Source organism: Bos indicus x Bos taurus, chromosome 22 (genome assembly GCF_003369695.1).
Source record: "Bos indicus x Bos taurus breed Angus x Brahman F1 hybrid chromosome 22, Bos_hybrid_MaternalHap_v2.0, whole genome shotgun sequence".
NCBI classification, from domain to species: domain Eukaryota; kingdom Metazoa; phylum Chordata; class Mammalia; order Artiodactyla; family Bovidae; genus Bos; species Bos indicus x Bos taurus.
This window is the reverse complement of record NC_040097.1, coordinates 48,583,343-48,608,739: the sequence shown is the minus strand read 5'-3', so window position 1 is coordinate 48,608,739 and position 25,397 is coordinate 48,583,343. Positions and strand designations below refer to the sequence as shown.

General features: G+C 42.9%; 1 protein-coding gene across 1 annotated transcript in view; it reads right to left on the bottom strand.

Moving 5' to 3' along the window:
• Nucleotides 1–9,768: 9,768 nt before the first annotated feature.
• Nucleotides 9,769–25,397, bottom strand: part of SCN11A (sodium voltage-gated channel alpha subunit 11) — an 81,686-nt gene continuing 66,057 nt past the window's right edge. Inside the window, exons 24-26 of the mRNA XM_027523460.1 lie at nucleotides 25,118–25,218; nucleotides 17,875–18,145; nucleotides 9,769–11,387 (exon numbers count right to left, since the gene is read on the bottom strand). Coding sequence (XP_027379261.1) covers nucleotides 10,357–11,387; nucleotides 17,875–18,145; nucleotides 25,118–25,218 — 1,403 coding nt within the window. The 3' untranslated portion in view covers nucleotides 9,769–10,356. The remainder of the gene's footprint in view (nucleotides 11,388–17,874; nucleotides 18,146–25,117; nucleotides 25,219–25,397) is intronic.

Sequence of the window (25,397 nt, the reverse complement as noted above, 5' to 3'; positions counted from 1 at the left end):
AGTCTGCATTTTGTCAGCCTCCCCAGCTGAGGCGTCTGTACACTACAGTTGGAGAAACCCTGTCCTAGATGCCCTCTGTGCTCTAAAATGAGGATCCAAAGTCATTTTAGGCAACTGGTACCAGGGTCTCAGCCTATACTGTGAATGATGGGAGACCACTGACTCCTGGAGCTTCTTGGGTTGGGCTGAGTGGAGACAAATTCCCTTTGAAAGTGCAGTGGCTGGCAGAGCACAGGGTGGCAAGCCATGAGGCTGGTACTAAGGGTACCTGCGCTAGGTCTAGAGCTGGGATCAGGCTGAGGCTTCCTCATCAGGGATTTCTCCTCTGGAGACGGATGGGTACCTGGATCCAGAGATGCAGCTGCAGGGAGTGCTCTGGGGATGGCTCTGGACCACACCTCCTTCCTCCCCTTCTCCCTTCTCCAGGGTAGAGGTGGGCACACCTGAGGTACACAGGTGAGCAGAGAATGTACCATGAGTCAATGCTGCCAGCTTTCAGCAAGAGGAGGAGGCAGGGCCCTACCTCACCAGTCTTCTTGCCCCTGGGCGCTGCGTTATTAAAAAGAATCCTTTAAAACTGCTGGATGTTTTGGACTAAATAAAGCTGTGCTCCCACTCGGATTGAGCTTATAATGGAGTCTAATTTTATAAAGAAACCAATTAATGGCTTTGTAAATATAAAAGAAAGGATCCCTGCTTTTTTTCTTGACCAAAAGGCCCAGAAGTTAGTCCTGTAAAAATGTCAAATCTTGCTTTAAAGAATGGCAGGACTTCTCCGAGGAGAATAACAGGAAATGACTCACAGAGGGTGCCCCGAGGCCACTCAGCTGTACAAAGGGGCCCCCTGCGCAGTAATGCGAGGCTGCTGACCAACCGACTGCCGGGAGGAGAGTGCCCCGCCCACGGAAGAGGTGGGGGGTTGCTGTCTTCTTTAGGCTGGGGCTCTCTGAAGGGCCCAGGGATGCTGGAGTGCTGGTGGTGAGGCTGAGGTTCTTCTACAAGATCTGGCACCTTGAGGAAAACTCACCTAGAAATAATGCTAAATTAACCACACAAAACTGCCAGTCCAGGGGCTCTTACCTTTGTGGACTTGCTCTGGCCCTCATCTTGATCTCATTTGATGAGCTGATGGAAACCCAAAAGATGTCTTCCTGGTTCCTTGTGGATTGACTCAGGCCTTAATCTTCTGTTCTGCCATCTAGCTCCCTATCTGTTTCTTTTTCACTTCCTTTCTCCTCCTTCCCCTTCTCCCCTGTTCCCCAGGCCCTTTCCCTTCTCAATCCACAGGCTTGCCTGGTCCAAGGCCCTTACTAAGGACAGCAGCTCTGCTCCAGATGCCCAGATCTTCCGGTGATGCACAGATCAGAAGATATTCAGATGGAACACATCAGTACAGCCACAGCAGCCGGGACCTGGAGCAAATAGAAGGCCTGTGTTATTTTTTTGTTGTTGTTCTTGAAAAAAAGAAGCCATCAGTTTTGAATATTCTATGCCAGTTGTTGAGGGGCTGCTGCCTTGAGCCCCTGTACTAGTCAGAAAGCAGAATCTGCCTCAGATGGTTCAGGAAACATGAATGAAGGACTGTCTGCAGAGGTGTGGATGCAATTGCTTCACTTACCTACTGCTGTGTCACAAACTGTTGTTGTTGTTTAGTCCCTGAGCCGTACCTGGCTCTTTTCGACCCTCATGGACTATAGCTGCCAGGTTCCTTGTCCATGGGATTTCCCAGGCAAGAATACTGGAGTGGATTGCCATTTCCTTCTCCAGGGGATCTTCCCGACCCAGGGACTGAACCCACAACTCCTGCATTGGGAAGCAGATTCTTTACCACTAAAATTACCTTAACATTTTACATAAACCAACACACATTTGTGTTTTCATGTAGTTTTTCAGGGATGAAAATCTGTAAGCTCCTTAGCTAGGCGCGTCTCACTAATTCTGACTGATGAGGTTGCCACCCAGCTTTTCATAGGGGCCACAGTCATCTCAAGACTTGGCTAGGGCTGCGCAGCCCATTTCAGAGCCCAATCAGGGGATTTGGGGCATTTTGCAGACCTCCTGCAGACCACCTACAGACCTCCAGTCTTGAATGTGTCTCCCTATTCTTTCTCTGCTCACCCAGAGATGAGGGGCTGCAAGGGTAAACACAATGAGCATACACCTCAGACCATCCAAGATAGCCCTTCCTTTCTGTTAGTATCAAAGTTAGGCTCACAGAGGGCATGGGTGTTGCTCAAGGTCATAGCAATTTGGTGGCAAAGCACAGCTCAGTCGCTGGCTGCACTGTGAGGAAGGGCAGTGAAGTTTTCTCAGCATTTCGTCTAGGGAGCGGGAAGGCAGCTGCAGGCCCCAAAGGCTCTGAGCAAAGGCTGTTGTGGGGCTCCATAGAGCGTTCTTAAGTGTAATTGACTTTTAGGCATTAAACTTTTACCAGGATGAGCTCACAAGGTCTGTAGGGAGAAGGAGAGTGCCTGGCATTTCCTGCCTCTTGGGGCAGCGTCTGGGGTGCAGAAAAGCCTATCCTCCAGGCTGCAGGATGGAGCCCTCCCCTGGGAGACAGAAGAAGGGTGAAGCCTCTGAAGAGACTGCAGGCCAGTATACTGAGTGTTCAGTGGCCAACGGGTTCTAACTAAATCTGAGGGGTAGGGGGCTGGGGATAAGATCACCCACTCAGTAGCCCTCCTGTGCAATGTGTCTACTGTAGGGGTGGGGAGAAGAGACAGAGGACGCAGTCCCTTCTCACAGGGAACGCCCCCTTCTCACATGGCCCCCTGACCATGTCCACTCACATTTTGTCCCTAAGTCTGCCCCATGATGGACCTGGTTTAAATCACGACCAACCTCTGGGCATCAGTTTTCTCATCTGTATAATGAAGAGTTGGAAAGGATGATGTCCTGAAATGTTTTACCCTAATGAAGGAGGTGTTGTTTAGTCACTAAGTCGTGCCTGATTCGTTTGCAACCCCATGAACATAGCCCTCCAGGCTCCTTTGTCCATGGGATTTCCCAGTCAAGAATATTGGAGTGGCTTGACATTTCCTTCTCCAGGGGATCTTCCCTACCCAGGGATCAAACCTGCCTCTCCTGGATTGCAGGTGGATTCTTTACCCTGAGCCACCAGGGAAGCCCCAGTGGTGGTGCTAGTGGTAAAGAACCCACCTACCAATAGGAGATAAGAGATGTAGATTCAGTGCCTGGGTTGGGAAAATCCCCTAAAGAAGGGAAGGGCTACCCACTCCAGCATTCTTGCCTGGAGAATCCCATGGACAGAGGAGCCTAGCAGGCTATAGTCCATAGGAATGCAGAGTCGGAAACAACTGAAATGACTTAGCATATCCCAATTCTTATCCTAAGGTTTCTTTCCAAATACCTTGAGGCAGCCACTCTGAACCCCCAGGCAAAATATCACCTTTGTTTGATGTGTCTTCCCAGCAGCCTCCTCCTTCAGTTTCAGGACTAAAATAATAGTTCCAGAGGCTTATTGAGATTTCTATTAGAATTCAAAAACTCAAGGGTTTTATTTTAACAGGCTTATTAAAGTATAATTGACATACCACAAACTGCACATATTTGAAGAGTACAATTTGATAAATTTTGACACATACTATTCATTTGTAAAACCATCATGTTTCACAAGTGAAAATCCCCACTATTAAGATGGTAAACGAATCTATCATCCCCCCAAATTTCTTCATGCCCCTTTATCCTCCCTTTTTACCAACTCTTCCCCACCCCCAGGTTACCAGTGACTTACTTTCTGCCATAACAGTTCACTAGGTTACATTTTCTTCTTTCAAAAGGAATAGGCAACCTCCAGAATGGTAGAAAAAAATTGCAAACCATGTATCAGATAAGGTGCTAATGTCCAAAATAGATAAAGAACTCACACAGCTCAATAGCCAAAAACCCAAAGAACCCATTGAGAAATGGACAAAAAAAAAAACAAAAAAAACATGAGCAGACATTTTCCAAAGAAGACATACATATGCCCAGCAGGTACATGAAAAAGTGCTCATCATCACTAACCATCAGGGAAATGCAAATCAAGCCACAGTGAAATATCACTTCACATCTATTGGAATGACTATTATAAAAAAGACAAGACATAGCAAGTGTTGATGAGAGTAAGGAGCAAAGGGAACCCTTGCATACTGTTCGTGGGAACAAAATGGTATAGTTAAGATGGAAAACTATATGGACGTCCCTCAATTTCAAAACAGATAACCATGTGATCCAGCAAACCCTCTATAGATTATATATCCAAAGGAAATGAAATCACAATCTCAAAGACATATCTGTACTCCAGAGTTCATTGCAGCATTATTCACAATTGCCAAAGCAAGGAAACAACCTCAATGTCCACAAATGGATGAAGAGATAAAGACACTGCCATGTACATGTGTGCAGTGGAATGCCATTTAGCCATGAAAAAGAAGGAAATCCTGTCATTTGCAACAATGTGACTGAACCTGGAGGACATTTTGCTAAGTGAAATAAGCCAGATACAGAAAGCCAAATGCTGCATGATCGCACTTACATGTGGAATCTAAAAAAGTCAAACCCTTAGAGCCAGAGAGCGTAAGAGTGGTTACCAGCAGCTGGCGGTGGGGATGGGGTGGGAAAATTAGGGGGATGTTGGTCAAGGGGTACAAACTTTCATTAGAAGATGAATAAGTTCTGTAAGTCTAACATACAGTATAGCGAGTGTGGTTAATACTGTCTTGTACACTAGAAGTGAGCTAAGAGAGTAGATCTTAAGTTTTCTCAGCATAGCAGAAGGAAAAAAAAGGTTAACTATGTGAGGTGATCGATATGAGAATTAACTTGACTGTGGGAATCATTTCACAGTGTACATGTAGTTCAAACCATCATGCTGTACACCGTAAATATATACAACTTTCATTTGTCAATTATACCTCAATAAAGCTAGGGAAAAAATAGAGTTTAAGCTATCATTGTGATTTGGCTCCAAAAGTGATTTTAAAATACAGAAAGAGCTTAGAACATGGGAAGGAGGTAAGGGGACTTGAAGCTGTAACTGCAGCTAAAAATGCAGAAGATACCGTGCTTTTAGTTAGACTGTATGCTTGTTCAGGGTGGCTTGGTTTGGGGGACTGATGGAGATTAAGGAAAACAATCGGCACCGTCACACCTCTTGATATCACCATTGTCTGACTAGCACACCTGAAGTTCACATTAATAGAAGTATATTGTCCAAAAGGAGGGGATAGGTTCCTGCTGGCCCTCTGGGTGCCAGGGGCTAGAGGAGATAGATTAACCAGTTTGCCTGGAAAAAGAGGGAGAAAATGATAAAAGGATTGAAGTGAAATCCAAGTATTAGGAAATGGAGTACATGAACAGAACTGAGGACGCTGACTTTGGAGACAGAGCATAACAGCTCCCATGCAGAGCATGTTTCCACAATGTAAGAACTTTGAATACCTGCATTGCCTCCAGAGGCGAAGAAACGGATGGTAAAAGATCCACAGACATTGCTGTTCAGTTGCTAAATTCTGTTTGACTCTTTGAGGCCCTGTGAATTACAGCATGCCAGGCTTCCCTGTCCTTCACTATCACCCAGGGTCCTCTCAAATTCATGTCCATGATGCTATCTAACCATCTCATCTTCTGCCACCTCCTTCTCCTTTTGCCTTCAATCCTTCCCAGAATCAGGGGCTTTTCCAATGAGTTGGCTCTTCACATCAGGTTGTCAAAGTACTGGAGCTTCAGCATCAGTCCTTCCAAAGAATACTCAGGGTTGATTTCCTTTAGGACTGACTGGTTCCATCTCCTTGCTGTCCAAGGGACTCTCAAGAGTCTTCTCCAGTTCAAAAGCATCAATTCTTTGGTGCTCAGTCTTTTTTTATGGTCCAACTCTCACATCTGTACATGACTACTGGAAAAACCAAAGCTTTGACTAAATGGACATAAGCACAGACATAACCGGGAAAATTCTGCACTCTCCCTTCACTTTCAACCACATCATCTCTGTGTGGTACGGTAATGATAGCTTAAGCACTGGAGCCAGATTGCTACTGCTGCTGCTAAGTTATTTCGGTCGTGTCCGACTCTGTGCGACTCCATAGACGGCAGCCCACCAGGTTCCCCCATCCCTGGGATTCTCCAGGCAAGAACACTGGAGTAGCCTGGGCTTAAATTCTGTCAGGGCCACTTATTGGCTATGTGGCCTTGAACAAGCCTGTTATTTCCCCCACGTGCCTCAGTTTTCTCATCAGAATAATGAAGATCAAAAATAGTTTCTCTTTAATAGAGCTGTTGTGAAGATTAAACAAGGTAATACTGGGAAAGTGGCTACTGAGTCCAGAATAAATGTTCAGTAAATGTCAGCATTTGTTTTCTCACTGCCTCTTTGATGACTCCTGGGCAGGGAAGGACAGGATTGCCCACTGAATGAACCTGGAGGTTCTATCTGAGTTGCCAGGCAACAACCTTCAGGGACCAGTGGCTCCCTCTCCTTGAGCAGGAGGAGCAGTATAGGCTTTCAGCTTCCCTAAGGGCATTAGGTGCCAGAAGCTGACATTCCAAAACAGCTCCCCGGAAGAGCTGACTCCTGAGTCTGGATTATTTATAAGGCAAGCTCTCACACTTGTTCCATGAAAGGGTAGGGATCCCTTCCTGGAACACCATGGCTCTGTGCCGTGGCTTCCTGCACACTTCCTGGTGGGAGGGATGTAAAGGTAGGACCAGGTAGCTCATTTTGTCATCTGTAACTTTCTTGTGAAGCCTGCTCTGTGCCCACGCTGTGTGTCGTGGTGTGACCTTCACCTACCTCCCCACACCCTTCTTTAAACCATCTCACTCCTCACCTTCATTCTCTGAAAGCATGACCCCCAGGGCGAGGCCTCTGCCTCCTTCTAGAGCTGGATATGCTCACTCCTCCATGATTTCATCTGCTCCCAGGTTTTCAAATATCACCCTTGTTCTGAGGGCTCTTGTCCAGGCCATGTCCTCAAGTTCCAGGCCTGGCTGAACACTGTCACTTGGACCTGGCATCCTTAAAATCTTCAAAATGTTCAAAACTGAACTGGCTTTTAGATTTCTTCTTCCTTCATGACAACAAACAAAAATAAATGAAAAAATGCCTTGTCCCTCCTGGGCATTAATTTGGTAACTTGTGCTGCCACATTATCTTGTCACCCTGGCCCCAAGTCTTAAGGTTCCTCTCTAGATGCTTCGCCCCATGGACAGGCACTCAGTGCAAGAATCTGGATCTCACTGCACGCCCCACCCCTCCATCCTCACTCAGTGCTTCTTCCACACCTGAAACAGCATTCTGGTGTCTTTGTCCTCCATTCCACCTGAACACTCAGTCAAGCTAATTTTCTCCCCCTGCTCAAACACCATCAGTTCTTCCTTATTTCTGAAATGTTAGAATTTCTTCACTGTGGCATTGGAGGCTCTCCACAAAACTGTCCATTTCTAGATTTAGTTGCTGCTGCTCTACTATCTATACTCTGAGCCCAGTCACTGGGGGAGTTCACACTCCCTTCCACTTCTGACACTCCTTACCCTCCAGGATGCTGCCTCTATTGTCTCCTCCCCTTTAAAACACCCTCCTGAACCACCTCTACCCATCACAGTCCCACACATTACCCAGCTCATCTCAGATGCTCCCTTCTATCTTACGAAGCCTTCCTGTGAGCCTGTCTCCACTCAGCTTTGAGAAGAGAGCTGTGTCCATGCTCTTGTTATTTTGCATTCTATTTCTCATCACACAAACACCTATCTAATGCCCCTCCCAATAAGCACATATGCCCTTGAGGTGAAGACCTATTGGTTAGAAGCAGTCTGCACAGGGCAGTGTTGCACTGGCCCTCCAGAACTTGTCTGTTGACTGAACTGAGCAGGGACTGATTTGCCTGGGGAAAAGAAGTCTCAGAAGACAGGGGGCTGCCTGCATGTGTCTGCAGGACTGTCTACCATGGATAGTCCCAGAAGACCAACATCCAGACCAACATCTCTGCCTCTTGTGGGTATCCTGGATCCTTGCACAGTGACAGCCATCTCTGTGAGTTTTCTAGCATCCATCCAGGGTTAGTTCACCACTTCCTTCACCCCTCTTTAACCTTCTGGCTCTTTGAGCGGGAGGCTCATACAGAGACATGCTGTGCTACTTTTAGAAAAGAACGTGTCGGGCATTTGCTGCCATCTAGTGAGGAGGTGAGGCTCAGCCTCTTGCAGAAGCAGAGGGATCCTGTGCTGTCCCCGGGAGCTGGCTCCAGGAATCCAGCACTAGTGACATGGGACCATGTGGGGATGGACAGCTGTGTGTGCCAAGGGCGCAAGGCATTGCACAGAACAGATAATACTCAAGCCCCTAAATTATAATCTGGAATAGGGAAGACCATATCCTTCCAGACCCTCCCTTACCTCCAGCCAGGTAGTATCCCTATTAGAATCATGACCAACCATCTTTTTCCAGAAAACTTGGTAGGAATCTGTAAACACTGAGAGTTCATAATCGGAGGCCCCTTTTAAGGAAGCTGTAGGTAATCCCCAGGGCCTCAAGAAGGACTGGTTGTGGTTTTAGAACTGGTGATTTCCACACAGCACTTGCAGTCCTGCCTGGGAGTCCCTCTGGCCCTGTCTCAAAAGTGCCCTAGCTCTGGGAACAAACACTCCTCTGCCCCAGTATGGCACAGATGCCTGGGCTCCACCTGGTGAGTGACTGCACACACCCTGGCTTATTGTAAGGAACAGATGAGATTATGCATGGCAAATGCTTAGTCAGTGTCTGACCTACAGCAAATGCTAAGTTTATTAGATATTGATAATGATTAGATAATGATGTTGCTACTTTTACCAGTGCTCCAGAGCACAAGGCTGCCTACAAAACTCAAAAAATTTAGGCCCTGGACATGAATACATTGAGTCATGGTTAGATCTTGTGTACATTAAAAATAAGTTCCCTCTTAATACGCCACGCATCCAGCATTGGCCTTACCTCCACTGGACAGTGAGAGGCAGGGCAGAGGCTCAGGGCTCAGACTCCAGGCTGCTGACAGACACATCACCTCCTCTGGCCTGTCAGAGATACAGGATTCCAGGGCTATTTCTGCAGGATTTCCGTCTGAGTCTAGATTATTACACTGTAGTTCTTTGCCCCCAGTCCAGCTAATGTCTTGCTTGGCCTCTGGGCATCTCCAGTTTTTAGGGAGGTCCTGGGCTACTCCTGGGGCCAGGCCCTTCTGATCGACTTGGTTGTTCTCTGGGCTGTGTTTCATGCATATATTCAGCCAGAACTGAATGTAGGGCTCATCAAATGACTGAGGTCTCTGGCTAACCATTATGTCTTATGGCTCCCCTGCCCTGGGGTCCAGCTGTTGTGCTAAGTGGGGTGCACTCTCCATCCGAGGTGCCCACTGCAGATATTTCACTGGAAGTGAGACTGTCTTACCGGTTCCAGTCAATGGTGTGCTCAGCCAGCTCCAGGCAGCTCACGAGAACTGACTGTGGACATCTTTCCCAACTCTACATTCAGAAACATCATGTTGGTAGCTTGAAATTGGTCATGAAGGGAATATTCACCACAGAAATCAGTAAACACTACAAATCATGGCTTGTTTCTTTTTTCCTGAAGAGCAATTATTATGCACTTATCAGCACACCACTGGCTATTGCCTTTAATTCCAACTTAGGTACCACATTTAAACCACTACTCACACAAGCACCAAACTAAAGAATTTTTAGTGTATTATCCGAATGAAATGCAAACTGAAAGCTTTATTTATTTATTTTTTCCCCACATATATATAACAGATATTGCAGATAGTGAAAGATAGGGTAGTAACTGACACAAATTATGATCGTGCTTTTAGGTTTGAAATAAACTCAAAATATTCAACATTGGTTAAAAAAATCTGCAATGAGTATTTATTGGCAGGTTTTGAATTCTCACTTAGCATGCAAAAGAGCTACATGTGATAAGCCACATACTTTTACTGGGGAAAACATCTGACAAAGGCATTGGACACAGTACTCAGTAACACATGGGAAACATGATTTAAAACTTTAATGTGTTTTTTGTTTCTTATTCTTTTGACATAATTTGAACTGTGCTTCAATCCTCACATTAGTATGTCTTCTATAGATCTTTCTAGTGTCTTTTTCTTTGTTAAAACTGTACTGGTAGTAATAGTCAGGCACCCTTATCTCTATAAGAATCCTTTGATGTGAACTCTAAAATATTTTCTTTTAGCCAGGAAAAAAAAAAAAAAAAATGGAATGGCGAGTTCGAAGAGTTCACTTGTTTGTACACAGAGCTGTGGATGGCTTGGAGCTCAGAGGCCAGAGTCAAGGCTTGGAGGCTGTGAGGTATGGGTGGAGGTGTGGGGCTCAGTCATAATGGACCTTGCCCTCGGCCACCCCAGAGCTGGGTAAGTCACCATTGGAGAGTGTCTGGAGGGTTGAATGAGGCCTGTCTTTCAAGGTACACCTGGTCTTCAGCATGTACTTTCGAAAGGCCTTTTGAATAACAGCAGCAGCACATCTTTCCTCTTCATTCCTTTTGGTGGTGGTGACTATGGGTTCATATAACTTCTTGAAAGGGTTGGCCTCCATGAACTTCTCTTCTATTGCTGCTTTCATGCTATCCAGGCCACTGGACTCACCAAGTACCCTCGTGGTGAAAGCGAAGAGAATATCCAAGCAATGGAGACGCTCTCCACTCACCATTGGCAAGTCCATGACTAAAAATTGGTATTTATTTGGCTTTGCCACACGCAGAGGCTCAGGAAGGGCATCAGCAAAGTCAGAAAGGGCAGAATATTTGATAAATTGTGTTGCTTCTGGGTCAAACTTTTCCCAGACTTCGTAGAACATTTCAAAGTCATCTTCACCCAAAGGGTCCTCACTTTCTTCAGTGGCTACATTGAAGTTTTCTAAAATCACAGCAATATACATGTTGACCACAATGAGAGAGGAGATGATGATATAAGTGACGAAGTAGATTATGGCTATGGTAGAGAGGTGGCAGCTCTCTGTCTTGGAGTCACAGGACTTGTTTGATTTCAACATGGGGCTGAGGAGGGCATCCCAGCCTGCTGTCGTGGTTATCTGGAAGAGGCAGAGCATGCTGCTTGTAAAAGTTTGGAAGTTGAAGATGTCATCGATTCCAGACTCTTCCTTCACTTTTCGAAAAGAGTTCATACCAAAAATGGCATAAATAAACATAACCAGAAAGAGGAGAAGACCAATATTAAATAGAGAGGGCAGGGACATCATCAGAGCAAAAAGCAGAGTTCTGATTCTTCGTGCTGCTCGAACAAGTCTCAGGATTCGGCCAATCCGAACCAAGCGAACCATTCTGAACAGTGTTGGAGGGAAAGGAATCTGGGCCTGGGTTTTCAAGGCAGAAACCACGGAACCTGAAGACAAGGAGGAGGGTCAATGAATTTCCAGCAGACAGATTGATTTTAGACATAGCCTGTCTCTCCTGCTTTCAATCTGAGTGAGACCAACTTTTTACCATTACTTTTCAGCTTATGTACAAAATTAAGAATTTTTTTTACCCACATCAGGGAAAAAATATATATGTGCCTTAAACTGGAGAGCAATTTTCAAGGTTCATACAATTTAGATAGGAATTTAGATGGGACAGGACATCTAAGAAGACCCTTCAAAGAAAATAAATAAAATGTAGTTTATTACTATTTTGTAAGTTACCTAATGGACTTGAAATACATTATCATCTATGTTGGGCATTTAAAATCACGCATGGGGTAGCAAATATAACAGTTTTCCATATTTATTATATACATAGAATGGAAAACATATAAACTATTGAAGGAGTCATTTAGATTAGAATGCGAAGAGAAATTTCTTCTACTGAAGGCTGGCTTGAGTGTGAGCTATCAGTGGAAGTTGTACACCCCTAACCCCAAGGTTTCTTAAACAAACAGGTTCTTACTTTAGAGGAATTTGAACACAGCCTGCTATAGGCAAGGACAGAGCTAGAGAAAGAAGGTAGTGTTGTGATGCTTGTCAATACACTCATTCCAAGGACTTCTGGAAGTCCAAACTCAAAAAGCTATGGGAATAAATCAGAGACAGTTTCTCTGTTATTGTAAATATCCCAGAAGTGGCATCTCAAGCAGAAGTTTCTGCAGTCTGCTGAATATTTGGCCTAAAACATCCTGTTTTCTCATTGCTTGCTCTGCAAGCAAGTGATATAAGAATTTAAAACAACACACATTTTGATCCAGATATTACAGAATGGCTTGAACATGCTTGCCTCATATACACAGGGCCTTGTTCTTCCTCTGAGGATCCTCTAAGGTCATTAGAGATGTGGACAGCCACTTTTTTTGAGATGTGGAATTTTTACCATTTCAGCAACAACTGGAGGAAGTCCCTCCTTTAAGGTCCACTTCCTCTGTGCATATTTCTTTGAGTAATCAAGCTCACAGTAATTTGTCTTTCCTGTGAGCTCAGTTCTTTCATGTAGCAAGTGATTTGGGGTTCAATTAATTTCTCTTTTTCTGATTCCTTAATGCGGTAGGTCTTAATTTTGTTGTTGTTCAGTCACTCAGTTGTGTCCAATACTTTGTGACTCCTGCAGCATGCCTGTCCTTCACTATCTCCCAGAGTTTGCTCAAACTCATGTCCATTAAGTTGGTGATGTCATCCAACCATCTCATCCTATGTCACCCGCTTCTCCTCCTGCCTTCAATCTTTCCCAGCATTAGGGTCTTTTCCAATGAGTCAGCTATTTGAATCAGGTGGCCAAAGTACTGGAGCTTCAGCTTCAGCATCAGTCCTTCCAATGAAAGTTCAGGGTTGATTTCATTTAGAATTGACTGGTTTGATCTCCTGGCTGTCCAAGAGACTCTCTAGAGTCTTCTCCAGCACCATAGTTCAAAAGCATCAATTCTTCAGCACTCGGCCCTCTTTATGGTCCAACCCTCAAATGCATACATGACTACTGGAAAAACCATAGTTTTGACTATAAGGACCTTTGTCAGCAAAGTGATGTCTCTGCTTTTTAATACGCTGTGTAGTTTTGTCATAGCTTTTCTTCCAAGGAGGAAGCATCTTTTAATTTCATGGTAGCAGTCACTATCTGCAGTGATTTGTGAGCCCAAGAAAATAAAGTCTGTCGTTGTCTTCATTTTCCCCCCATCTATTTGGCATGAAGTTATGGGACTAGATGCCATGATCTTCATTTTCTGAATGTTGAATTCTTAAGTCAACTTTTTCTCTCTCTTCTCTCACCTTCAAGAGGCTCTTTAGTTTCTGTTCACTTTCTGCCATTAAGGTGGTATCATTTGCATATCTGAAGTTACAGATATTTCTCAAGGCAATTTTGATTCCAGCTGTGCTTCACAGCCCAGCATTTCACATGGTGTACTCTGCATATAAGTTAAATAAACAGGGTGACAATGTACAGCCTTGACGTATTCCTTTTGAAGCAGTCCATGTCCGGTTCTAACTGTTGCTTCTTGACCTGCATACAGGTTTCCCAGGAGGCAGGTGAGGTGGTCTGGTACTCCTATCTCTTGTAGAGTTATCTACAATTTGTTATGATCCTCAGAGTCAAAGGTTTTAGCGTAGTTAGTGAAGCAGAAGTAGATATTTTTCCAGAATTCACCTGCTTTTTCTATGATTCAACAGATGTTGGCAATTTGATCTCTGATTCCTCTGACTTCTAAACCCAGTTTTACACCTAGAAGTTCTCAGTTCATGTACTGCTGGAGCCTAGCTTGAAGGATTTTAAGTATAACCTTGCTAACATGTAAAATGAGTGTAATTGTATGGTAGTTTGAATGTTCTTTGACATTGCCCTTCTTTGGGATTGGAATGAAAACTGACCTTTTCCAGTCCTGGGGCCACAGTTGAGTTTTCCAAATTTGCTGACACATTGAGTACAGCACTTTCATAGCATCATCTTTTAGGATTTGAAATAGCTCAGACAGAATTCCATCACCCCCATTAGCTTTGTTTGTAGTAATCAAACTTGCCATCTCCTGTTTGTAGTAATGCTTCCTAAGGCCTATTTGACTTCGGACTCCAGGATGTCTGGCGCTAGATGATGATCACACCATCATGGCTATCTGTGCCACGAAGCTCTTTTTTGTATAGTTCTTCTGTGTATTCTTGCCACCTCTTCTTAATCTCTTCTGCTTCTGTTAGGTCCATACCATTTCTTTCCTTTATTGTGCCCATCTTTGCATGAAATGTTCCCTTGGTATCTCTAATTTTCTTAAAGAGATCTCTAGTCTTTCCCATTCTGTTGTTTTCCTCGATTTTTTTGCATTGATCACTTAGGAAGGCTGTCTTATCTCTCATTGCTATTCTTTGGAACTCTGAATTCAGATGGATATATCTTTCCATTTCTCCTTTGTCTTTCGCTTCTCTTCTCAACTATTTGTAAGGCTTCCTCAGACAACCATTTTGCCTTGTTGCATTTCTTTTTCTTGGGGATGGTTTTGATCACTGCCTCCTGTACAACATTACAAATCTCTGTCCATAGTTCTTCAGGCACTCCGTCTGTCAGATCTAATCCCTTGAATCTATTTGTCACTTTCACTGTTTAATCATAAGGGATTTGATTTAGGTCATACCTGAATGGTCTAGTAGTTTTCCCTACTTACTTCAATTTAAGTCTGAATTTTACAATAAGGAGCTTATGATCTGAGCCACAGTTAGCTCCCAGTCTTGTTTTTGCTGATGATATAGAGCTTCTCCATCTTCAGCTTACAAAGAATATAATCAACCTAATTTCAGTATTGACCATCTGGTGATGTCCATGTGTACAGTCGTCTCTTGTGTTGTTGGAAAAGGGTGTTTGCTATCACCAGAGCATTCTCTTGGAAAAACTCTGTTAGTCTTTTCCCTGCTTCATTTTCTACTCTGAGGTCAAACTTACCTGTCACTCCAGGTATCTCTTGACTTCCTACTTTTGCATTCCAGTCCCCTGTGATGAAAAGGACATCTTTTTTGATGTTAGTTCTAGAAGGTCTTGTAGGTCTTCATAGAAACATTCAACTTTATACTCTTCAGCATAATGGTTAGGGCACAGACTTGGATTACTGTCATGTTGAACAGTTTGCCTTGGAAACGAACAGAGATTATTCTGTCATTTTTGAGAATGCACCCAAGTAGTGCATTTCAGACACTTCTGTTGACTTTGAGGGCTACCCCATTTTGTCTAAGGGATTCTTGCCCACAGTTGCAGATATAATGGTCATCTGAATTAAATTTGCCCACTCTGGTCCATTTTAGTTCATTGATTCCTAAAATGTCAATGTTGACTCTTGCCATCTCCTGTTTGACCACTTCCTATTTACCTTGATTCATGGACCTAATGTTCCAGGTTCCTATGCAACATTGGTCTTTACAGCACCAGACTTTACTTTCACCACCAGACACAACCACAACTGGGCATCATTTCCGCTCTGGCTAAGCCTCTTCATTCCTTCTGGAGCTATTTCTCCACTCCTCTCCAGTAGCATATTGGACACCTAGGGGTGGGGTGAGTGTTTAATCTTTCAGTGTCATATCTTTCTGCCTTTTCATACCGTTCGTGGGGTTCTCAAGGCAAGAATGCTGAAGTGATTTGCCATTCCCTTCTCCAGTGGACCACGTTTTGTTAGAACTCACCATGACTCATTCGTCTTGGGTGGCCCTACACAGCATGGCTCATAGTTTCATTGAGTTATACAAGGCTGTGATCCATGTGATCATTTTGGTTAGTTTTCTGTGATTGTGGTTTTCATTCTGTCTGCCCTCTGAGGGATGAGGGTAAGAGTTTGTGCAAGCTTCCTGATAGGAGGGACTGGCTTCAGGGAAAACTGGGCCTTGCTTGGGAGGGCTGTACCTTGCTCAGTTAATCTTTAATCCAATTTTCTGCTGATGGGAGGGGCTGTGCCTGTAGTTTGACCTGAGGCAGCCCTGTCCTAGAGTCTTCAGTCTCCATGGTAGGCTATAGGCTGTATGGTAGGGGTAATGGCGACCTCCTTCAGTTACTGTGAGCTCTACGATGCCTGGCACTGCCTGGAAAAAGTTCAGCAAATAGTGGAATGAATGAGCTGCTCTCTGAATGTTGGAGGAAGAGCTCTTTAAGTGCTCAGATGGTTGCCCCAGACTCATTTTCTAACTTTATTGCTGCTGTCAATTTCACCAGGACTTGTGCTTGAAACTGACTAATAAAGATTAACAGTCTACTTAACCTTGGAAGGAAAGCTATGACCAACCTAGATAGCATATTATAAAGCAGAGACATTACTTTGCCAACAAAGGTCTGTCTAGTCAAGGCTATGGTTTTTCCAGTAGTCATGTATGGATGTGAGAGTTGGACTGTGAAGAAAACTGAGCGCTGAAGAATTGATGTTTTTGAACTGTGGTGTTGGAGAAGACTCTTGAGAGTCCCTTGGACTGCAAGGAGATCCAACCAGTCCATTCTAAAGGAGATCAGCCCTGGGTGTTCTTTGGAAGAATGATGCTGAAGCTGAAACTCTAGTACTTTGACCACCTCATGCGAAGAGTTGACTCATTGGAAAAGACTCTGATGCTGAGAGAGATTGGGGGCAGGAGGAAAAGGGGATGACAGAGGATGAGATGGCTGGATGGCATCACCAACTCGATGGATGTGAGTTTGAGTGAACTCCGGAAGTTGGTGATGGACAGGGAGGCCTGGTGTGCTGCAGTTCATGGGGTTGCAAAGAGTTGGACACAACTGAGCTACTGAACTGAACTGAACTAACCATAAGCATGTTGAAAGATTTATTACTGAACTTTATCTACATAAGTTTCCATGGCTAAAAAGTAGAACAGACTATGAACTGTACCATTTTCTTGGTCCCTGAAACATCTGGATTGCTGCTATCATGTTAAGAACCAAAATATTTTGATCCAGCATATCTGTTTATTGCATCCTTTCTGAGATAAAACAGAAGCTTCCACTTGTGAAATCCGTTTTCACTGCCTTCATGCTCTTTGAACGATGAGAAAAACCCATAGGCAGTTTTACGCAATTATAGTTAAATTATCAGTTTAATTAAAGCAGACTTCAAAAACCCAGAGTAAAATCTCATAGCTTAGTCATGAAGAATTTACCTTCGAAGTTAATGTATGTGCATGTGTGTGTACATGTTTCATGAAAAGGTGTATGGCAATAACCCTCTTTTTCTCCCTAGTCTTCTTCTATAAACCTTAAGGTTAATTTCTGTGCACAGTTAAGAAAAATATAGCAATTATAGAGTGAAGCTAGTTGGTGAGTGAAACCCAAGCAGTTGACACACTATGTCGTTTCCACTATAATTTAAGTTAACATGAGATACAGAAAGAAGAAAAGCACTGTTTGTCCTTATGACACACTCTTGCAAGCCCCATCCAGGTTGAGCCACGGAGGCCCACTATAAGGAGGAGGTACAGGAAGGCCCAGCAATGTCACTGGGGCCTAGTAATTGTGATCTGACATCCAGAAGGATTTTGAACTAGGGAAAAACATGGAAACTAAATGCCAAATCCTTAAAACAAGAAATGCTCTTTAGGCCTTATAGTTGTAGAAGAAAATGGAACTTTGACTCAATTCCCTGGATAAAGCAGGTAGCCCCACAAAAACTTCTAAGTCATCTTAATTTCATCTATCCCCATTGAATAAATGATCCACATAATTACTTAACTCTGTTTCAATTGTGTAGATAATCAAGGGAGTGGAAATACTCTGTATTTTCTAGCAACTCCCCAAAGAGAATGGCATTTATTCATCTATTTTTTTTTTTTTTTTCAAAAACCACATTAAATTTAATTTTATGCTCTGTGGCTACTCTGGAGAAAATTCCAAATGATAAGACTTACAAGTTTACTTCTTGCTCTCAGACTAAAGCCCCTCTGGTTGCCAGTTTTACTTACTAACAATAGAAAGGAGCACGATCACACAATCAAATAAATTCCAGCCATTGGCGAAGTAGTATTGCCTCAAAGCAAAGATTTTGATGAAACACTCAATTGCAAAGATGACCACAAAGGCCATGTTGAGACTCTCAAGTAAATGTTTCATGGTCTCCGACTGCTTATGTGTTTCAGCCATCATGCTAAGCATGTTGAGGAGAATGAGGATGATGATAATGATGTCAAAGACCTGGTGTGTGACGAGGTCAAACACAAAGCCTTGGCATTTGTTCTGAGGAAAAAGAAAAAGGAATCATAAATCACTTGGAGTTGTAGGAATGAAATCACATACATTAAAAGGCATATACAATAGCATTTGTCCTCTCTTACAATTAGTTTCTTGGAAAATGTACACTTTTAAAGGGCAAGAAATTCTTCTAATAGATATTTTTCATTTAATTTCATTAAATTTAATTAGAAACTGGTTTTAAAGTGCAGGCATATAGCTTTAATTTCATTTTGAAACTAAATAAATACGTACATTTTTAGTAACAATATAACTTTGATGTGGTGGGTGATTTGTTTTTGTTAAAATAAAACAGCTCATGTTGGGTTTAATCATAAAAAAATGAACTTTGGTCTGTATATTTCACCTACGTCTGTATTTTGACTTTAATAATATTAATGCAGAGGATACTTGCTCACATACTTTTGCTGGACAAGACAGAATTAACATCTCCAAGCCTCCATTTGTCAGTTTAGAATAATCAGACCTTATACTTAAGCAAAACTCTGTATTCAAGCAATTCTTGAAAGCCAATTTTCTAATTCTTGTTCACTTGACGATAAGGCTAGATAAATGGGATTCTGATCCAGTGATTACTAAAATTGGAAACAGAAAAACTGATTATTTCACATGAGTACTGGTGGTGAACTTGCATATTGTTTCGTACATGGATGACCTGCTCCCAGGTAAAGGTGTGCCGATTGCTCTATTACAGGTTCTAACTCAAGTTTGCATGCCTTGTCTACCATGTGCAGTGCAGTGACTCAACTATTCCACTATTTCCTTTAATCTAATCTCTATAAGGCACGACTCTGTTGTTTGCTTAAGTGGAAACTGTTCTTTAGCACAAACTCAGACACTGATATCGTATGGCATTCTCGACTATACATTGGTTGTTTATGTATAATATATATATATGTACCATATGTATATATTAGATTATTTCATATTATATATCATTTAATCAAAGTATGCACATAGTGTTCTTTTTAGAAAATGCACAGACCCCTAAGAATTCATCTTTATAGTCCCAGGCATCTGTTAGGGTAATCTGGGCAAAAGATGATGTTTTGTGGTGGTAACAGTAGAGAAAGACATGAGTTTTTAGGTTTAAGAACTAATATGGAATAAGAAGCAGGAGTCCAAGAGCGTCCTAATGGAGTAGGTTATGGGAAAGTTAAGGCTGAGGTTATAATTTCTGCTTGGTGGTGCATTCAATCAACTGGAGAACAGCAGATGAGGAGTTTGGCGGGTGGAGATGATGGATGTGTCCTGGGCACACTGGAATTTGAGGTGCCCAGTGGGACATCCAAGGGACATGGGCAGGTAGAGGTACAGGTCTGGAGCGCAGGCAGAGAGCTGGAAAGCAAATGTGGAGTCCTATGGCATCAGTACTGATCTGAACTAACATCAAGGGAGTGAACGCCGTCACTCTGGGAGAGCAAGGGCAATGAGAAGAAAAGGGGTTGGAACAGCAGTAGAAGGATATTACATGTAAGCTGGTGTCTTTCAAACTTTGCTCCAGGAGCTCTAAACCTTTTATCAAGGAGTCTGGAGAAGAAACTTGAAAGTCAAATGCATTTCCTATGTGAGAATGCATGGTGGAAGTCAGAAAGGACCTGGAGAAAAGATACTTTTAAGGATGCTCTCCAAGAAAGCAGAATAAGGGCTGAGAATAAATGTAAGGGCATGGTAAGCACTGGCCTTACAGTTCAACTCTAATATTGAGAAAATAGAGAAAATTAAAAATATAAGCTACCAAATGTGGTAGAGGATCAAAAAAAGTCTATGTTATTTTAAGATACATTCTATGTATTTTAATGTATTCTACATACATTCTATGTCATTTTACAGTGACTTCTATACCTCAGGATAATTTTTAAAGCCTGTAATGAAGCTATCTTGTGAGAATGCTTTAGGTAGAAATGATTCCAGATCCCTTGGTCCTTCTGCTGGAAAGAATATCCATCACTTCTCAGGTTAAAACAGCTGTACTTCCCTCTCTATGCAGTTGCTACTCCAAAGGTCAAAAGATATTATGTAGATTTTAGAAATTAAAAAAAAAAAAATCTATGGGGAGTTAAGGGCTAGCGTGTCTAGACTATAATATGCCCAGGTGTGTCTGACTCTTCATGATCCTGTGGACTGGGGCCTACCAGGCTCCTCTGCCCATAGGATTTCACAGGCAAGAATACTGGAGTGGAGTACCATTTCCTTCTCCAGGGTATCTTCTTGACCCAGGGACTGGACTCATGTCTCTTGCGTCTCCTTCATTGGCAGGCGAAGTTTTTACCATTTGTACCACCGTGGAAGCCCAGTTAAGGGCTAACAGCTGATTCAAAGTCTAAGCTCAAATTCAGACACCAGGGGATACGGTTTTGGGTTTACCTCATGCAGCACTGCTCTCTGGAATATAGAGTTTAAGATAAATGCTTGGAATTAACTGAGTTGCATTTGGTTGTTGGAATCACCCATTGTGAAGCCATGATTGGAGAGCCATGCAGGAATGTCTCTGGGGTCACACCTACTCCCTGATGTGACATGCAACAAACAAGCTATAACAGATAGTTAGGAATGGAGGCGGCAGCAGCCTTGTGGGAAAGCAGTCCATGTCCACTTCAAGTCCATCTCTTGCCTTCAAACATGTCCAGTGCAGTAGGTGTGTTGTGTGCTCAGTCACGTCCAACTCTTTGCAACCCCATGGACTATAGCCTGCCAGGCTCCTCTGTCCATGGGATTTTCCCAGCCAGGCAAGAATACTGCAACGGGTTGTCATTTCCTCCTCCAGGGGATCTTTCCAATCCAGGAATAGAAACTGTGTCTCCTGTGTCTCTGCCTGCATTGGCAGGTGGATCCTTTTACCACTGAGCCACCTGGGAAGCCCAGGGCAGTGGAGAGGCCTAGAAGCTGCATTATGTGTCACTGCAACTTCTGTTCAGCTGTGTGCTGCACTGCCGGCTTCACATCCTTCACGAAACAAACTAGTAAATGTCTTTTAGTTAACTCCAAATCTGGGACCAACTGGTACTGAATCATATCATGCACATATAAATAAAACTTCTCTTTGCCTTTCTTGTTGGCTCAAGTTTAAATAAGAACTTCAAAGTGCTTGCTGTTGTTTAGTCACTAACTCATGTCTGACTCTTTGTGACCCCATGAACTATAGCATGCAAGGCTCTTTCTGTCCTTCACTGTCTCCTGGAGTTTGTGTAAATTCAGGCCCATTGACTCATTGATGCCATCCAACCATCTTGCTGTCTGCCATCCCTTTATCCTTTTGCTTTCAATATTTCCCAGGATCAGGGTCATTTCCAATGAGTCAGCTCTTTGCATCAGGTGGTCAAAGTATTGGAGTTTCAATTTCATCATCAGTCCTTCCAATGAGTATTCAGGGTTGATTTTCCTTAGGATTGACTGGTTTGATCTCCTTGCAGTCATAGGGACTCTCAAGAGTCTTCTCTAGCAACACACTGAAAACACCAATTCTTCAGCACTCAGTCTTCTTTATGGTCCAACTCTCACATCCGTGTATGACTACTGGAAAAACCATAGCTTTGACTATAGAGACCTTGTTGGCAAAGTGATGTCTCTGCTTTTTAATACCCTGTCTAGGTTTGTCATAGCTTTCCTTCCAAGGAGCAAATGTCTTTTAATTTCATGGCTGCAGTCTCTATCCATGGTGATTTGAGAGTCCAAGAAAATAAAATCTGTCACTGCTTCCACTTATTCCCCTTCTATTTTCCAAGAAATGATGTGACTGGATGTCATGATTTTTTCAATGTTGAGTTTCAAGTCAGCTTTTTCACTCTCCTCTTGCACTCTCATCACGAGGCTCTTTAGTTCCTCTTCACTTTCTGCCATTGGAGTGGTATCATCTGCATGTCTGAGGTTGTTCATATTTCTCCCAGCAATCCTGATTCCAGTTTGTGATTCATCCAGCCTGACATTTTGCATGATGTACTCTGTGCTGTGGGCTTCCCTGATAGCTTAGTTGGTAAAGAATCTGCCGAGAATGCAGGATATCCTTGTTCAATTCCTGGGACGGGAAGATCTGCTGGAGAAGGGATAGGCTACCGCCTCCAGTATTCCAGGACTTCCCTTGTGGCTCAGCTGGTGAGGAATCCACCTGTAATGCAGGAGACCAGGGTTCGATCCCTGGGTTGGGAAGATCTCCTGGAGAAGGGAAAGGCTACCCACTCCAGTATTCTGGCCTGGAGAATTCCATGGACTGTATAGTCCATGGGGTCGCAAAGAGTTGGACACACCTGAGCAAATTTCACTTTCACTCTGTGCTGTGCTTAGTCGCTCAGTCATGTCCAACTCTGTGGGCCCATGGACTGTAGCCTCCACGTCAAAGTTAAATAAGCAGGGTGACCATATACAGGCTTGTAATACTTCTTTCCCCATTTGGAACCAGTCAGTCATTCCATGTCCAGTTCTAACTGTTGCTTCTTTCTTGACCTGGTTTCTCAGGAGACAGGTAAGGTGGTCTGGTAATCCCATCTCTGTCAAAGGCTTTAGCATAGTCAGTGAAGCAGAAGTAGATGTTTTTCTGGAATTCCCTTGCTTTCTCCTTGGTCTAGTGAATGTTGGCAATTTGATCCCTGGTTCCTCTGCCTTTTCTAAATCCAGCTTGAACATCTAGAAGTTCTTGGTTCACAAATTGCTGAAGTGTTGCTTGAAGGATTCTGAGCATAACCTTGCTAGCATGTGAAATAAGCACATCTGGAACATTCTTGGGGATTTCTGTTCTTTGGGATTGGAATGGAAACTGACTTTTCCAGTCCTGTGGCCATGGATGAGTTTTCCAAATTTGCTGGCATATTGAGTGCAACACTTCAACAGCATCATCTTTTAGGATTTGAAATAGCTCAGCTGAAATTCTATCACCTCCACTAGCTTTGTTTGTAGTAATTCTTTCTAAGGCCCACATGACCTCACATTCTAGGAAGTCTAGCTCTAGGTGAGTGACCACACCATCATGGTTATCTGGGTCATTAAGACCTTTTTTGTATAGTTCTTCTATATATTCTTGCCACTTTTTCTTAATCTCTTCTGCTTCTGTTAGGTCTTTACTGTTTCTGTCCTTGTGAAGTCACTTCAAAGTGAAATTAGTACTAGAAAATGAGTATGGTACTTGAAAGCTAGATTTGACTTAGGTAAATTGAAATTCCACATACTGTTGTCAGATGAAAACTCTATAAATATAATTTTATCATTATACTTTTTGTAAAAATTTTTCATTGTATAAATTCTAAACAGTTGTCCTGACATTTATAGACATTTTTAGTGCAACACAAATGTTTAAACCTAGGGGGATGGATTTTGTGCCCTAAAACATACTTCTTTATTCAACAAATCACTGAAAACATACTTAATGCCAGGCTGTATTCTGATTGCTGGGAATAGCAGGAAATTAAACATACCTTTGATAATTTAGGGCTTCCCTCATAGCTCAATTGAGAAAGAATCCACCTGCAATGCAGGAGACCCCAGTTCGATTTCTAGGTCAGGAGGGCCCGGCTGGTGAAGGGATAGGCTACCCATTCCAGTATTCTTGGGCTTCCCTTGTGGCTCAGCTGGTAAAGAATCTGCCTGCAATGTGGGAGACCTGAGTTCGATCCCTGGGTTGGGAAAATCCCCTGGAGAAGGGAAAGGTTACCCACTCCAGTATTCTGGCCTGGAGAATTCCATGGGATCACAAAGAGTTGGACATGACTAAGCAACTTTCACTTTCACTTTGATAATTTGGGACCTCATGTTTGAATGAAAATCTCCAAGTCCTCTACATGCATCAGATATCAAGCCCCTCTTCCATACTGTTTTCTCAGACTTTTTGGTGCCCCTGACCCTCCTTGTCTTGAAAGCCTCCAAACTCACTTCTCAGAACTACCAACTGTGCCTGTTGTATGACTTTATAATCTAATGTTCTCAGATTCCAGCTCCTCAATGGACTGTAAGCACAGAGCAGTCCTTTAAGGAGCTCGTAAGGCAGGATTCAGCAAACTATGGCCCATAGGCCAAATCTGGTCCATCACCTATTTTAGTATACCCCATGAGCTCAGGATAGGTTTTACTCAGAATGAGTATTGGGGGAAAAAACTCAAAAAGAATAAAATTTTGACACATGAAAATTACATGAAATCCAAATTTTGGTGTTTATAAATCAAGTCATACTGGAGCACAGCCAAGAACATTTGTTCTCTATCTATAATGATTGCTTTTGTGTTACAACATCAAAGTTGAGTAGTAACAGCAGAAACCACATGGCCTGTAAAGCTTAAAATATTTACTGTCTGGCCTTTTACATAAAAAGTGTGTCTGCTCCTAAGATGGAAAGTTTATCATAAATACTTGTGAAGTGGAAGTGAAGTATGCATGACCTCAATTTCACACCAGAGAAAGGTGGTAAAATACATTATAAATACATTTTAAATTGGCCAAGATTACATTCGAACAAGCTGCTAAATTCACATCACTGTAATGAGTATATACCGAGCAGCTCTTGTGCATGCATGCATGCTAAGTTGCTTCAGTAATGTCTGACTCTTTGCGACCTTATGGACTGTAGCCTGCCAGGCTCCTCTGGCCATGGGATTCTCCAGGCAGGAATACTGGAGTTAGTTGCCGTGCCCTCCTCCAGGGGATCTTCCCGACCCCAGGATCAAACCCGCATCTCTTACATTTTCTGCATTGCCAGGAGGGTTCTTTACCACTAATGCCACCTGGGAAGCCCAAGCAGCTCTCAGATGCTCACGAAAAAGTAAATTTAAGTTGTTGCCCAGGCATTTACTATTGAATCTGAATGTCTGATTTTCCTAAGAACTTGAGTCATACACCAGTGTACCTCGGTTCACATTGAATTCTTAGGTCAAGTCTATAAATTTAAAAATTAAAGAAGAATGGCACTACAGATATCTGAGTTCCTCATAACCACTTAATGCATCCATGTATTTAGAATCAATCAAGTGCTCTCACCTGAGGCCTTGGAATGGGCCTTTGAGGTTTTTTGGATCCTAATTTTTTCATTGCATTATAGTATTTCTTCTGTTCTTCTGTCAGAAAGACGTCTTGGCCACCTAAGTATGTGGAGAAGATGAGAGCTAATTATCATTAACAGATTTTTGGAAATGAATTCTGAATTTTCAGAAATAGTTTTAAAGTTATATTGCATTTCTATCAACAATTCCTAAAATTCCAGTTTGAAGCAGAATGAGACTATAAGGAAGGGCCTAAAGGAAACAGGGTTTAAATTAAG